We start from the raw sequence: 13,399 nt of genomic DNA on the forward strand, positions 1-13,399 counted from the left end.
GTGTCCAGCTGTTGTCTCTGACAGGTCCCCACGTGTCCCTGTCACAGCCTGCTCCCCTCCCTGCTGCAGGAATCCGGAGCGTGTGGCTGGATGGTGGGTGCAGGGTGCTCCTGCCCTGCAGGAAGGCAGGATAATCACTTCCCTTTTCTCTTCAAAACCAGACAATAGGTACAATCCTGGAGAAAACAGGCAGTGAGCGGGGTTTTCCAGAGCGGATAGAGAAAACTGCCAAGAGAGCTCTGAAATGGAGAAGTTGTGTTTGTATCCGGGGCCGGGCTGTGCTGAAGGTCACCCTGTGTTCCTCCTCCTGCTGTGCTGGGCACCACAGAGCTCCTGGTGGGAGCTGTTCCCTCTGTGCCCTCGGAAACAGTTTCAGGCAAGCCCCTTTACCCACACTCCAGCAAGAAAACTTCCCCCTGGAAATCACTTTCGAGGAGCCTTGCCAGCCTGTTTCCATCTCCATCCGAGGGATGAATGCTGCAGCAGACTGTGTGTGCGGGGATCTGGCACAAAACAAGCGCCATCGGAGCCCTCCGGTTCAGGGGCAAGGACTGGTGGGGCCTGGCTGCCAGAAAAATCTGGAAGTAGGTTGAGTTGCTGATTTTAAGGAGCTTCATTCCCTCTTCCTTTTGGCACCGTACCACCTTGAGAGGGATCCTTGCAATGCCCCTGATCTGTGCTGTGAGAGGGAGGAAATGGAGCGCTGGCCTCTGCAGGTGGGATGGACCTGCCCCTGGCAGGCTTTACCTGGGACAGGTCCCAGCACATCCCAGTCTCCTACAGATCCTTTGGTGTGTTATTTTTGGGAGAACCGGGCCGGTTTTACCTGTCTGGGGTGCTGTGGATGGGGACTCTGGGGTGTGACAGCAGTGGTCTGGCTGTGGGATCTGCAGGGCACGGACAGCTCTGGAGAGGGAAACAGATCCCGGTGGATGTCCCAGTGCTTCCCAGCACAACCCTCCTGCAGTCCCTGTATCCTGCCTTCCTGGAATGCCAGAGCCATCCCAGTGCAGCCCCAGCACAGCCCCACTGTGGCTGCTGGTCCTGCTACAGCCCCCTCATACAGGTCCCAGTACAGCTCTGCTCTGGCCCATACTGGTCCCAGTGTGGCCCATTTTATCTCACACTGCTCCCAGTACGGCCCTGTTCTGTCTGATACCGATCCCAGTACAGCTGTGGTGTATCCCAGACCAATCCCAGTACAGCGTGTTACAGCCCCTACTGGTCCCAGTACAGCTCGGTATGGCTTGTACTGGCCCCAAGAGAGCTCGTTATGCCTCATGCAGAACCTAGTACAGCCCCGTTGTGCCTCATACTGGTCCCAGTCCATCCCGTTGTGTCTCGCACTGGTCCCAGTCCATCCCGTTAATGTCTCGCACTGGTCCCAGTGCCTCCCGTTGTGTCTCGCACTGGTCCCAGTGCCTCCCGTTGTGTCTCGCACTGGTCCCAGTGCCTCCCGTTGTGTCTCGCACTGGTCCCAGTGCCTCCCGCCCCAGCGCAGCCCCACTGCCGGCGCACGGAGCCCCGCCCCTCACCGACACCCGCCGGCCCTTGACGGACAGCTCCACTCGTCCTCTCGACCAATCAGATCCGGGGGCGGGCTCTCCTTTCCGCAATCCCGGCGGCTGATTGGCCGAGTTCCCGCTCCCGCCCAATGGCAGTGCAGAGAGGGGGCGTGGCCAGGGCGGGGCGTGGCCGCCGCCGTGTCCCGGCATGGCGGAGCGGCCGCGCCGCCGCTGAGGCGCCGCCATGGCCAAGAGCCGCGGGGGCGGCGGGCCCAGCTCGCCCGGCGGGCGCAGCCTGGCGGGCACCCGTGAGAGCCTCGCCGACCCTGGCGGCGATGAGCTTAGTTCGCTCGGCTCCGACTCCGAGATCAACGGCGGCGGCCCCGAGGAGCGGCGCGTCGATAAGTTCGGCTTTATCGTGGGCAGCCGCGGCGCCGAGGGGACGTGAGTGGGGCCGTGAGGAGGGACCGTGAGGGGGGCCGGGGCCGTGGCCGTGGGGGGCCGGGGAGACACTGGGGCACCGAGGCGCGGCGGAGCCGCCCCGGGCCCGGCCCAGTCGGCTCCGGCCGCTCGGCCCCCGCAGGGCCGGGCCTGGGGCTGGGCCGGGCCGGCCGCGGCTCTCCCCGCCCCGGGGGGTTTGTCCCCGCCGCCCCCGGGCTGGGCGCGGGGCCGCCCGGGACCGCTGTCAGGCATCGTTCGTGCCCGTGGCGGAGGCCGCAGCAGCCGGTATGTGAACGAGGCTGCCAGGCTGAGACCTGCGGGTGTTCAGGCTGGAGAAGAGAAGGATCCGAGCAGCGCTTAGAGCCCCTTCCAGTGCCTAAAGGAGCTGCAAGGGAAGCTGGACTCCTGCCTTTGTGCAAGGACCTGGAGTGACAGGATAAAGAGGAATGGTTTCCTTCTGTCAGAGGGCAGGGTTAGATGGGGTGTCCCTGGGAGGGTGGGCAGGCCCTGGCACAGGGTGCCCAGAGCAGCTGGGGCTGCCCCTGGATCCCTGGCAGTGCCCAAGGCCAGGCTGGACCTTGGGGCTTGGAGCAGCCTGGGACAGTGCAAGATGTCCCTGCCCATGGCAGGGGGCTTTGGATGAGCTTTAATGTCCCTTCCACCCCAAACCATTCCATGATGTTGTGATGGCTCTGTGAAGAGCCCCAAAAGCTGTTCCAGCCGTCCCATCTCCCTCTGAAGAGGGTAGATGGCTGGGAAGTGGTGTCCACCCCATTTGGGATCGGGGAGCTGCCAGCACACGAGGTCGGTGTCTGGTCAGCTGCAGGCACCGATTCCACTGGACTTTTGGCCTCTGTCAAGCCAAGGAGGCCGGGCCGTGGTGTCTTTCCAAGGAGCCCTTGTTGGCAGTGCTGGGCACCATGGTCACCCCGCTCCGCGGAGGAAACCCTCGGAGGAAGTGAGGCTAACCCGAGGCGCTGGGCCCCAGGGCGGTGCTGACACCCAGGAATGTGCTGTTGCTGTCGAGCTGGTTCAGCAGCGTGTTTGGTGTTTGCCTTCCTGGCCCTGCTCTCACAGCAACGCCCAGAGAAAGTTGGGATGGCAGCGGGAGCAGCGCGTGGCAGCCAGCTCCTGTCCTGTGGGACATCGCCTGGAGCGCGCTCCCTGGGTTTTGCCCACCTGAGTGCTCTGGTGCCAGCTGTGCCTCAGTTTCCCTGCCTGCGAGGAGCAGTGTTCACCCCCTGTAGCTTGTGGGTGTTACTGGGTGGGTCTGTGGGGTGAAAAGGTGCTGGAGGTTGGAATGTTGGCGCTGGGCAAGGTGCATCACTCCGGGTAATAAACCTTGTCCCTCGGCACTGCGGGAGTGGTGTGACCTCTCCTTCCCGTGGTGCTGTACCCTGTCCTGACCGCACACCACATTTAGGGGATGCTTGTCCTGGCTGTCATTCCTGTGGCTGTCCCTGTCCCTGCGGTGGGTGTCCCTGTCCCTGCAGCAGGCAGCAGCAGCTCTGGATGAAGGTGGTGGTGCTGGAGGCCAGTGGCTGCTCCCCAGGGTGGTGGCAGTATGGTGGCTGCAGTCACTGGCGACTGAGCCTCCTGCAGCACCCCACAGATGTGCTGGGGCCCAATCATGCCCTGCTCCAGGCCTTTATTGGCTCGCTGTCTGTCCAGAAGGGGATGAAGGGGAATACGTGACCTCCTGCTGTGGCTGCCAGAGCTGGGTTTGCCCTGCTGCGAGGGGAAGCACAGGAAGGGCAGGCAGGGTATCCGAGCATCCGTGGAGGGCACCGCGAAGGGCCGAGCTGTGGGGATGTCACCCTGTGTGGATGCAGAGGAGCGCATTCCCAGCACAGGGCATCCCGTCACTTCCCCGCCGGGAGTGCCCCCACCCTCCCGCCTGGGCCATATGAAATGCAGCCGGTCCTCGCTCCCTGCCCGCTGCCAAGCAGCCATCAGCTGGGAACAGCTTCCAGTCTGTGCTGGCAGAGCTCCAGCAGGCCCACGGCCAGCTCCTGTATCCAGCGTCCCGCGCTCCCGAGCTTCCCACGCCTCGCGGAGCCCCGGCTGGAGGCCAGCGCTGCCTCCATCCCCGTGCCGGGCTGGGGAGCCAAGCAAAGCCGATCCTTTGGGAGCTGGTTTGCTCTCGGAACAATCGCGCTCGCCCCGTCCGACCCGCTGCGGTGGGTGGGACTCGGCGGGGAAGGGCTGGGCAGGGCGCGGGGCAGTGCTGCCAGCTGGATGCGGCCCTGGGCTCACCCTGCCGCTCGCTTTCCGGCTCAGCCTGTGGAGGGAGGAGGCAGGGCCTGCATGTCCTGTAGTGGGGCTGGGTGCTGGAGGATGCTCAGCACCAGGCCACTGGCCTCGGGTCCTCAGAAAGGATCTGACTCTTCCTGAGATTGGCGTGGCCACAGGACAGTGTGGAGCAGAGCCTGGGAAGGCGTTGAGTCTTCACTGATGGCTTGGAGGAGCATCTGCTCTCCTTGGATGTCCCTGCCTGGGCCTGCCGAGCTGCCTGTCACCCATCTCCGCACAGATGCGGTGCCACGGGGGGTTGGAGGCCGCGGTGCCGGCTTCGGCATCGCCGCAGCATCCCCCCTGCCTCAGCAGGGTTAAATCGGATTCCCTGGCTAGACTGAGCCGTTTCTGGAAAACGCTCCCCTCCCTCCTAAGGGACCCTGGTCCATGCTCGGCGCCGGGCCTGGAGCAGCGCCAGGCATTGGGAGCGCAGTGTGGCTGGAGCTGCGTGAATGACACGATGCTTATGGCCCCGGCTCTCTCCGTGTGCAGCCGGCCCCTGCCACAGGGATCGGGTCTTGCTCATCCCTCACCTTCCTGGCGTGTCCCTGGGGATGCTGCAGCACGTGCGGTGTGCAGTGCAGGCTGCTCCTGAGAGGTTTGAGCTGCTCTGCTGGCGCAGTGACTTCACTCACGGGTGGCGAGTGCTTCCGGCAGCTGCCAAAACACCGGCGCTGCCGAGCGTGTCCTGAGCCCTGCGCTCTGAGGGGTGCAGCCACCTGGGCATGGGGGGCACCCAGGGTGCTCGGGAGGCCAGGGGGCTCAGCACCCTACAGAGGGCCAGGCACCCACTGACCGGCCTCTTCCTCCCGGTCCCACAGGCTGGAGGAGGTGCCCTTGGAGGTGCTCCGGCAGCGGGAGTCCAAGTGGCTGGATATGCTCAACAACTGGGACAAGTGGATGGCCAAGAAACACAAGAAGGTAAGTGACAGCCGTGTCGCCTCTGGGAGGTGGCAATGAGGAACAGCCAGGCATAGCGGTGTCCCTTGGGGCAGCCTGGTGTCACTGGTTCCCTGCAGACAGGCGTCTGTGTGCCTTTGGGTGATGCTGCTGGCTTGAATGGGCTGTTCACTCCTCTTGGAAACTGGAGCTTGCGGGGGCTGAGTGGTCCTGAGCCAGCCCACTTCTGCCTCCAACTCTTCCCTGCCGGGCTGGAGCCTTCCTAGGGCTTCTTTGGCTGCCTGCAGGCAGCCATGGGAATTGTTTGCTCATGGAAACTTCTGTTCCGAGCATCTTGCAGACCAAAAAAAGCTCGGTGTAGGAAATGTTTGAGCCCGATCCGCGTGACACTGGTCTGTGAATGGGGGTCCCTGGGAGACTCCTGGTGTGCTGGTTCTGTGGCTTGGTTTGCTGGTGCTCCCTGATCCCTGAGCCTGTAGATGAGGTGGGAATTGGGATGCAGCAAGTCCAGGGCTGCGGCTGTGTGTCCGCTGGGGGCAGTGAGGCTGCTGGCATGGGACAGCAGTGCCAGAGAGTGGCCAAAGGGTCTTCTCTTCCTCCTCCTCCCCATGCTGGCAGAGTCTCCTCAGCGTGCCCAGAGTGCTGTCCCTACTCAGTGCCTGGTGAATGACACCGGAATCCCTCGTCTGTTTCTTGGCTGCTCTTAAAGGATTTGGGAGAGTTTTCTGGGCCACGGCAGGCGGGCGTTTTGTTCCACGGGCAATTTCCGTCACTCTCCGGCCATGTGCCACAGGGTGTCCTCTGGGATGGGGTGAGTGCTCCAGCAGCCCTGCGCCTGGCACAGCAGCTCCCTTGTGCTTGGGACTCCTCTGGGAGTCTCCATGGGGCTGATGTGCCGTATGGTCTGTCCTGCAGCAAAAATCCATGCCTGGAACTTTGGAGAGGCTGCTCTGGAATGCTGCTCTGTGCCTGTATCCCTGGGGCTGCTCAGGGCAAGCTGCCAGGCCTGGCCTTGGATGCTGTCAGCTGTCCTTGGTCTGGCAGGAGCCTGTTTGGTGCAGGTCCCTGCTGCTCTGGGGGAGCTCCCTGAGCCTCTGAAAAACCCCAGTACTTTTCTGGCTGCCTCACCAGGGTTGGCAGGCAGCCTGTGGATCCCTGGGCCAGCTCCTGCCAGGCTTGCTCACACCTGCACCGCTCCAGCATCCCAAAACGCTCCCTGCCTGGCCCCGATCCCAGCGGAGCCTGACCCCACATCCTTCATGGTGCTGCACTGTGCCAGCACCGCGTGCTGGAAGGAGGGCAGACGTGTGGTGGGCAGCTCCCACTGCTCTCCTGGCACGGGCAGCGCTCTGACTTCACCTTGCTTTCAGCATCCCTTTGCCCAGACACACTCCCAGTCCCTGGAAGATCACGGTGGGATGGCGGGGGTGGTGACAGGAACCCCACGTGGGTCCAAGGGGATGAACTGCTCAGCCCCGGCAGCGCTGGCCCGGCCAGCTGGAGGGGCTGCTGAACCAAAACCCAGCGAGGCGGTTTCCTTCCTGGCAGCTCAGTCAGCAGGAAGGGGAGCTGGCTGGAAATGGGAGCTGTCAGCAGCCATGGAGCTGCCCACAGCAGCCCTGGGCATCGTCCGCTGTGTTTCCTGCCAGCACAAAGGGACCTGCCCGCACAAACAACCAGTGAGGGAGCAGCAAACCCCCTGGGGAGGTGATGGTACTGTGCTTGGTAACAACCACCTGCTCCTCAGTTGCTCCAGCAAACAGGGAGGCACAGCCCCAGGCAGGCAGGAGAGGATTTGGGAGCTGTTGGCCACTGCTCTTAGAGCCCTGGCACAGCTGGCATGTGCCACCCGAGCAGGGACATGAGGAGGAGAGGCTGTGCTAGGGTTTTGCAGGGTGTTATGGGGAATGACTGTGCTGAAAGCACCAGGCTTGTGCGGCCCACCTTGCTGCATACCCTGGCTGAGGACTGTGGGGAAAAGGACACATAAGGATGTGGAGCTGCTGGAGAGAGCCCAGAGGAGGCCACAGAGATGCTCCAAGGGCTGGAGTCCTTCTGCTGTGGAGCCAGGCTGGGAGAGCTGGGGGTGTTCACCTGGAGAACAGAAGGCTCCAGGAGCACCTCAGAGCCCTTTCCAGGGCCCAAAGGGGCTCCAGGAGAGCTGGAGAGGAACTGGGGATAAGGGATGGAGGGACAGGACACAGGGAATGGCTTCCCTTGCCGGACGGCAGGGATGGATGGGATCTTGGGAATTAGGAATTGTTCTCTGGCAGGGTGGGCAGGCCCTGGCACAGGGCACCCAGAGCAGCTGTGGCTGCCCCTGGAAGTGTCCAAGACCAGGCTGGTTGGGGCTTGGAGCACCCTGGGATAGTGGGAGGGGACCCTGCCCATGGAATGAGATGGTCTTTAATGTCCCTGCCAACCCAAACCATTCCATCATTGTGTGATTTGGAGCTGCTGCTGTGGTGAGGAGTTGGAATGGGATGTTGGGGGCTCTGTTTTGGTCCCTGCTGGTGCAGGCAGCACCAGGGCTAAGCTGGCTCAGCTCCCCACGCAGGGTAGGCACCGACTGCCTCGCCTGGACTTTGGTCTTGGCTGGTGCCCAGTGCCAAGGAAACCAGGGGCATAGGAAACTGTGGGCATGGAGCTGGCTCCAGGGGCCTCAGGATCTGGCCATGTGTGGAGATAGAACCAGACCTGCCCTTCTGCCTGGGATGAGGAGGTGGAAAGACTGAGACACTCGTCAGGGTGCACATTCTTGCTTTCCATGGCCCCACGGGGAGGTGGGGGGCTGGACTGGGGACTGGGGAACCTCCCCTGTGTCCTCAGTGCTTCCCATGTGGGACAGAGCCACTCACTCCCCACCTTGACTCCAGTGTTTGCTTTTCCAGCTCCCAGCAGGATCTTGCTTTGAGGCAGTGCCAGGCTTGTTTGGAGCTGTTTGCAAGCCACAAAGCCTCTGCTGGGCCTCTGGCAGCTCCTCCGTGCTGCTGGTGCTTGACTGCCATTCCAGCTGGCATCCGGGGGGCTCAGGGACACTTCTCCTTGTTTGGGAAGCAGCGGGGGACCAGCCTGTGGCCGTGGTGCTGGCCTGGCTCCCACCTTGCCCCGGAGTCTCTTTGTCTCCCAGCGCTCGGTGGTTTTCCTGTGACGGCTGTGTCTCTCCCGCAGATCCGGCTGCGGTGCCAGAAGGGGATCCCACCCTCGCTGCGGGGCCGTGCCTGGCAGTACCTCTCTGGGAGCAAGGTCAAGCTGGAGCAGAACATGGGCAAGTTTGATGTGAGTCCTGCCGGGAACCCTCCTGCACCACCAGGGAGGGGGCAGTGTTGGGGTAGCTCCTGCTCAGGCTTGGGTGTATGTTGGGATCTCAGACATCTTGGTAGGGGTGTCAGGGGTGTTGCTCACCCCAGTCTTGTCCTCCCCAGGAGCTGGACCTCCTCACAGGAGATCCGAAGTGGCTGGATGTGATCGAGCGGGATCTCCATCGGCAGTTCCCCTTCCATGAGATGTTCGTCTCACGTGGAGGCCATGGGTATGTGGAGCTACTGTGTCCAGCCCTCAGCAGCTGTGGATGGGGTGGGCACTGTCTGTCCCAGCTCACGGAGCCATACTCATGTCCCCAGTGTTCTCCCCGTTCCTCCAACATTCCCTATACTCCCACAGTCGCAGAGCATCCACTGGCTGGAAACAGGATAGCTCAGACCAGCTCTGACACGCAGTGGGGTGGGAATTGCCATGACAGGAGGGCAGAGGGAGGAGGTGGCAGCCTGTGGCCTCCCTTTCACCAGGAAAATGCTGCTCCCCGTGTGTTGGGGAGTGCCTGTGCCCCTGTGCTTGCAGCTGGGTCCCTGCCTGTCCGTGGCTCGCTCTGGGCAGGGTGGTTGTCTCCATGCCTCGACTCCCAGATCCAGGCAGGATCTGCGCTCTGTGGGCCGAGCTTCGCAGAGCCGTTGCGTCCTGCAGCCCCGGGTTTGTGTGGAAAAGGGATCCCAGCCAGGGACTGACCCAGGCTCGTGCCTGGCGTGCAGGGGAGGCTGCTGGGCCATGTGCATGCCGTGTGCCCAGCTGTGCGTGCCCGGTGTCTCTGCAGGCAGCAGGACCTGTTCCGGGTGCTGAAGGCGTACACGCTGTACCGCCCGGAGGAGGGGTACTGCCAGGCCCAGGCGCCCATCGCCGCCGTCCTGCTCATGCACATGCCGGCCGAGGTACGGGCACAGAGCAGCTCAGGGGACAGAGCTGGCACCTGCTGGAGGGTGTGGGGCCCCTTGGGTGGTGCTGATGAGTGAGGTGCCCAGCTCAGAACAATCCAAAGCGCCCCAGGGGTGTTCTGCTGCTTCCCACCCTCTCCCGTGGTGGGCCACAGGGATGTCCTCTGGGTGCTCACCTGCTGTCCCTTGGCTTGCAGCAAGCGTTCTGGTGCCTGGTGCAGATCTGTGAGAAGTACCTCCCTGGCTACTACAGCGAGAAACTGGTGAGTAAAGGGCTCATGGTGCATTCAGCAATGGCAGGGACCTGCAGGGTGCTGCATTGGGTTGGGGCAACCCCCAGGATCAGTCCGGGTTGGGGATGAAGGGATCAGGAGCAGCTCTGGGGAGAACTCTGGGGTGCTGCTGGGTGAGGGTTGGTCACGCTCTGGCCGTGTGTCCTGGGCTGATCCCTCAGTGTGGGCAGCAGGGGAGAGAGGATTCTGCCCCACTCAGGTGAGACCCCACCTGCAGAGCTGCCCCAGCCCTGGAGCCCAGCACAGGAGGGACCTGGAGCTGCTGGAGAGAGTCCAGAGGAATCCATGGAGATGCTCTGAGGGCTGGAGCCCCTCTGCTCTGGAGCCAGGCTGGGAGAGCTGGGGGTGCTCACCTGGAAAAGGCTCCAGGGGGACCTTGGAGCCCCTTGCAGGGCCTAAAAGGGCTCCAGGAAAGTGGGATAGAGACTAGGGACAAGGGATGGAGGGACAGGACACAGGGAATGGCTTCCCACTGCCAGAGGGCAGGGCTGGATGGGATATTGGGCAGGAATTGTTCCCTGGCAGGGTGGGCAGGCCCTGGCACAGGGTGCCCAGAGCAGCTGTGGCCACCCTATTCCTGGAAGCGTCCCAGGCCAGGTCAGACAGGGCTTGGAGCAGCCTGGGACAGTGGAAGGTACCACAGGGCAATTGCGTGGAATGTGATGAGTTTTAAGGTCCCTTCCAACCCAAACCATTCCATGATTCTGAATCTCCAGGCCAAAAACTTGTCCAGCTCCTCACCCTGGGGAAAGAAAGGGTCTGGGGAGGGACTGGGTGTTCCCAGAGTGTCCCTGTTGTGCCATGGCTCCCAGAAGCATTTCACATTCAGGGATGGGGGGTCTCAGTGCAACAACCATGGGGGACAGCTCTGCTCACATCAGGTGTGGAGGGTTGGCTGCCCCTGCTGGGGCCAGGCACTGGGGGCTAATCCCAGGGCTGGGGAATTCACTGGGATGCTGGTCCCTGTCCCTGCAGGAAGCCATCCAGCTGGATGGACAGATCCTCTTCTCACTGCTGCACAAGGTCTCACCTGTGGCCTACAAGCACCTGAGCAAGCAGAAGATCGACCCCATCCTGTACATGACGGAGTGGTTCATGTGCGCCTTCTCCCGCACGCTGCCCTGGAGCTCCGTCCTGCGCGTCTGGGACATGTTCTTCTGTGAAGGTGGGAGCTTCCCACCATCCTCCTCCTCCTCCTCCTGGGGTGACTGCGCTCCCCACGGCCATGGGACCTGTAGCCCGGCAGGTTTGGGGCAGCCACATGCCTGGGGTGGAGGTGGGCTGTTTTCCTGGGGTTTAGGAGGCATGTACATCCCAAATCCACCCTCTTGCATGTCCTGACTGTTAGTGGGACTGGGATCTGCTGGCCCACAGCATTTGAGGGACATGGTGGCAGTGTCACCGTGTCCTGCCTGGTACTCACTGCCTCATGTCTCCTCTTGCAGGAGTGAAGATCATCTTCCGGGTGGGCCTGGTGCTGCTCAAACACACCCTGGGCTCCTCGGACAAGCTCAAATCCTGCCAGGGCCAGTATGAGACCATGGAGAGGCTGAGGGCCCTCAGCCCCAAAATCATGCAGGAGGCCTTCCTGGTGCAGGAGGTGAGGTGCTGGGGACAGTCTGGGGGCCCAGTGCTGCCAGACTGGGCTGTCCCTGGGTGGGCAGAGAATGGGCAGCAGCCCCCAAAAAGCTGGGTTAGCAGTGGCCTGTGCCCTGAGGGGGATCCCACACCCAGCCCCGGTGGCGCTGTCGCTGATGGCACAGGTGTCCCCACAGGTCATCGAGCTGCCGGTGACGGAGCGTCAGATCGAGCGGGAGCACCTGATCCAGCTGAAGAAGTGGCGGGAGACGCACGGAGAGCTGCAGTGCAAGTCCCCCCCGCGCCTGCACGGCGCCAAGGCCATCAGCGAGGCGGAGCCCGCGCCGCGCAAGGCGCTGGAGCCCGTCCCCTCCATCATCGTTTCCCCCGGGCCCGCCCCCGTGCCCAAGGCCCGCAAGAGCAAGGAGAAGAGCCGGGAAAAGGGCCCGGCCAGCCCTGCCAACGGCCCCGGGGCCGAGGGCAACGGGGCGCCCGGCACGACCCGGGAGCTGCTGCACCCCCAGGTCTCCCCCCACCACCAGTCCAAGGAGAGCCTGAGCTCCCGGGAGAGCGAGGACACGTACTTGTAGGGCCCGGCCCACAGCCCGGGCAGCCGGGCTCAGCGGGGCTGCGCACGGACCCGGGCGCGAGGACACCGAGGGGCACCCGGCGCTGGGGGCTCTGAGCTGGAGGGATGGGACAGGGGGGCTGTGCGGCTCCGTGAGAACAGCGTGGCCCTCTCGGGGCATCCGTGGAGCTTGGCCAGGTGTGGTGACCAAAGGGGACACCGTGGGTCTGCGCTGGGTGCCCACCCCGCAGGGTGCTGGCACCACGAGCGGTGGGAGCCCGGGCAGGGGGTGGCTGAGCCACCCGAGCTCCCTCCCCACACTGGGGGGCTGGGCTGCCCCTCGGGCCCTTCTCCCCGTCCCAGAGCCCCTCGACCCATCACCCCCCCGGGTCCCTCCCGTAGCCCCCACCCTGCGCCAGCCGGGCAGCCCCAGCCCCGGTTCCCGAGCACTTAGGCCTGGCGCAGGGCACGGGGGGTACACGAGGAGCCCTGGGACCCCTCGCCCCCCTCTTATCTAGTGAGGATATATCAAGCTGTAGCCCTTTATGTAGTACCCAACTTACCTACTCACTGAGCCTATTTATTATTCCTCCAAGGCAGGACAGGGACCGAGGCAGGATGCGCTAGAGGCAGCGGGATTTGATGCCGAGTTTTGGGGCTAAAGCCCCCCCATCCCATCCCCTCCCATCCCCAAGTTCCCCACAGCTCAGGGGGAGTGTTTACCCTGCCAGGGCTCACCCCACCACTGCCACCACCCCAGCCCCAGCACAGGTGAGAGGGGGTGGGTGAGCAGCAGCCAGCTGCTCCCTGGTTGTGGGGTCCCCTCTGCCCCCCCTGCCCTCCCCGAGGGTGGGTGGTGGGTTTGTAAAATAAAGCGGGAAAAGCAGTTTTGTACAAAGGGGTCAATAAAGCGAGTGTGTAAAGGCGCAGCCCTGGCTCCCACCTCTCTTGGCCTGGGCTGGGGGTGGAGGGTGGCAGGAGGCAAGGGCGTCACCTCCCCCTTGCTGCACCGGTACCGGCTTTGGGGGGCACCCTGTCCTGGACCCTACCCATGGTTCTCTATCCCTGGGGGGCACCCTCCCCTGCATCCCATTTGCACTGGACACTGACCCTGGCATGCACCTTTCCCTGGGTCTCGTCTCCCCTGGCTGTCCTTGTCCTGGGGGGCAGGTGCTGGGCAGTGTCCTGGGAAGGGCCATGCTGCTGTCATTGCTCTGTCACCGCAGAGGGTGGCCCAGCCCCGCTGTCTCACCCAGCCTTGGGGCTGCCCGTTTAAAGTGGAATGGGAGGAGACTGAGACCTGCCCCAACTTGTGATAGTGGTGGCTGCCAGGCTCTGGGCACTCCCATGCCAGCACCCAGGCCTTTCCCCCTCTCCCACTGTCACAGCTCCTGTGGCTGAGCAGAGCCAGGGGACCCCTAATTAATCCCATGACACCCCAGAACTCAGCTTCCCATCCCAAAATGGTGCCTAGGCCATGTCTCTCCTTCAGGCAGGCAGGAATTCTGCCCAAACCTCCATTCCTCTCTCCAGAACCCCTTTTTCAGGGGATGGACCTGGTTTGGTGAATCCCCTCTCCAGGCCTGGTGTTGAGCATGTGGGACCCGGTTG

At 63.4% G+C, this 13,399-nt stretch overlaps 1 protein-coding gene across 1 annotated transcript; it reads left to right on the forward strand.

The window, feature by feature from the left end:
- Positions 1-1,678: 1,678 nt before the first annotated feature.
- TBC1D10A (TBC1 domain family member 10A) lies at positions 1,679-12,717 on the forward strand. Its single transcript, XM_038152506.1, has 9 exons — positions 1,679-1,949; positions 5,063-5,162; positions 8,313-8,420; positions 8,567-8,673; positions 9,232-9,346; positions 9,547-9,612; positions 10,618-10,807; positions 11,088-11,242; positions 11,418-12,717. The coding sequence occupies exons 1-9, from the start codon at positions 1,750-1,752 to the stop codon at positions 11,808-11,810; spliced, it is 1,434 nt and encodes a 477-aa protein (XP_038008434.1). The 5' UTR covers positions 1,679-1,749; the 3' UTR covers positions 11,811-12,717.
- Positions 12,718-13,399: the final 682 nt, after the last annotated feature.

The sequence above is a fragment of the Motacilla alba genome, chromosome 15 (genome assembly GCF_015832195.1).
Source record: "Motacilla alba alba isolate MOTALB_02 chromosome 15, Motacilla_alba_V1.0_pri, whole genome shotgun sequence".
Classification (NCBI taxonomy): domain Eukaryota; kingdom Metazoa; phylum Chordata; class Aves; order Passeriformes; family Motacillidae; genus Motacilla; species Motacilla alba.

What these genes read in the sequence shown, in the direction of transcription:
- TBC1D10A (XM_038152506.1), top strand. Translation starts at nt 1,750, where the DNA reads ATGGCCAAGAGCCGCGGGGGCGGCGGGCCCAGCTCGCCCGGCGGGCGC. An exon ending in AGCCGCGGCGCCGAGGGGAC is followed by an intron (nt 1,950 to 5,062) that starts GTGAGTGGGGCC and finishes CCGGTCCCACAG; the next exon opens with GCTGGAGGAGGTGCCCTTGG. An exon ending in GGACATGTTCTTCTGTGAAG is followed by an intron (nt 10,808 to 11,087) that starts GTGGGAGCTTCC and finishes CTCCTCTTGCAG; the next exon opens with GAGTGAAGATCATCTTCCGG.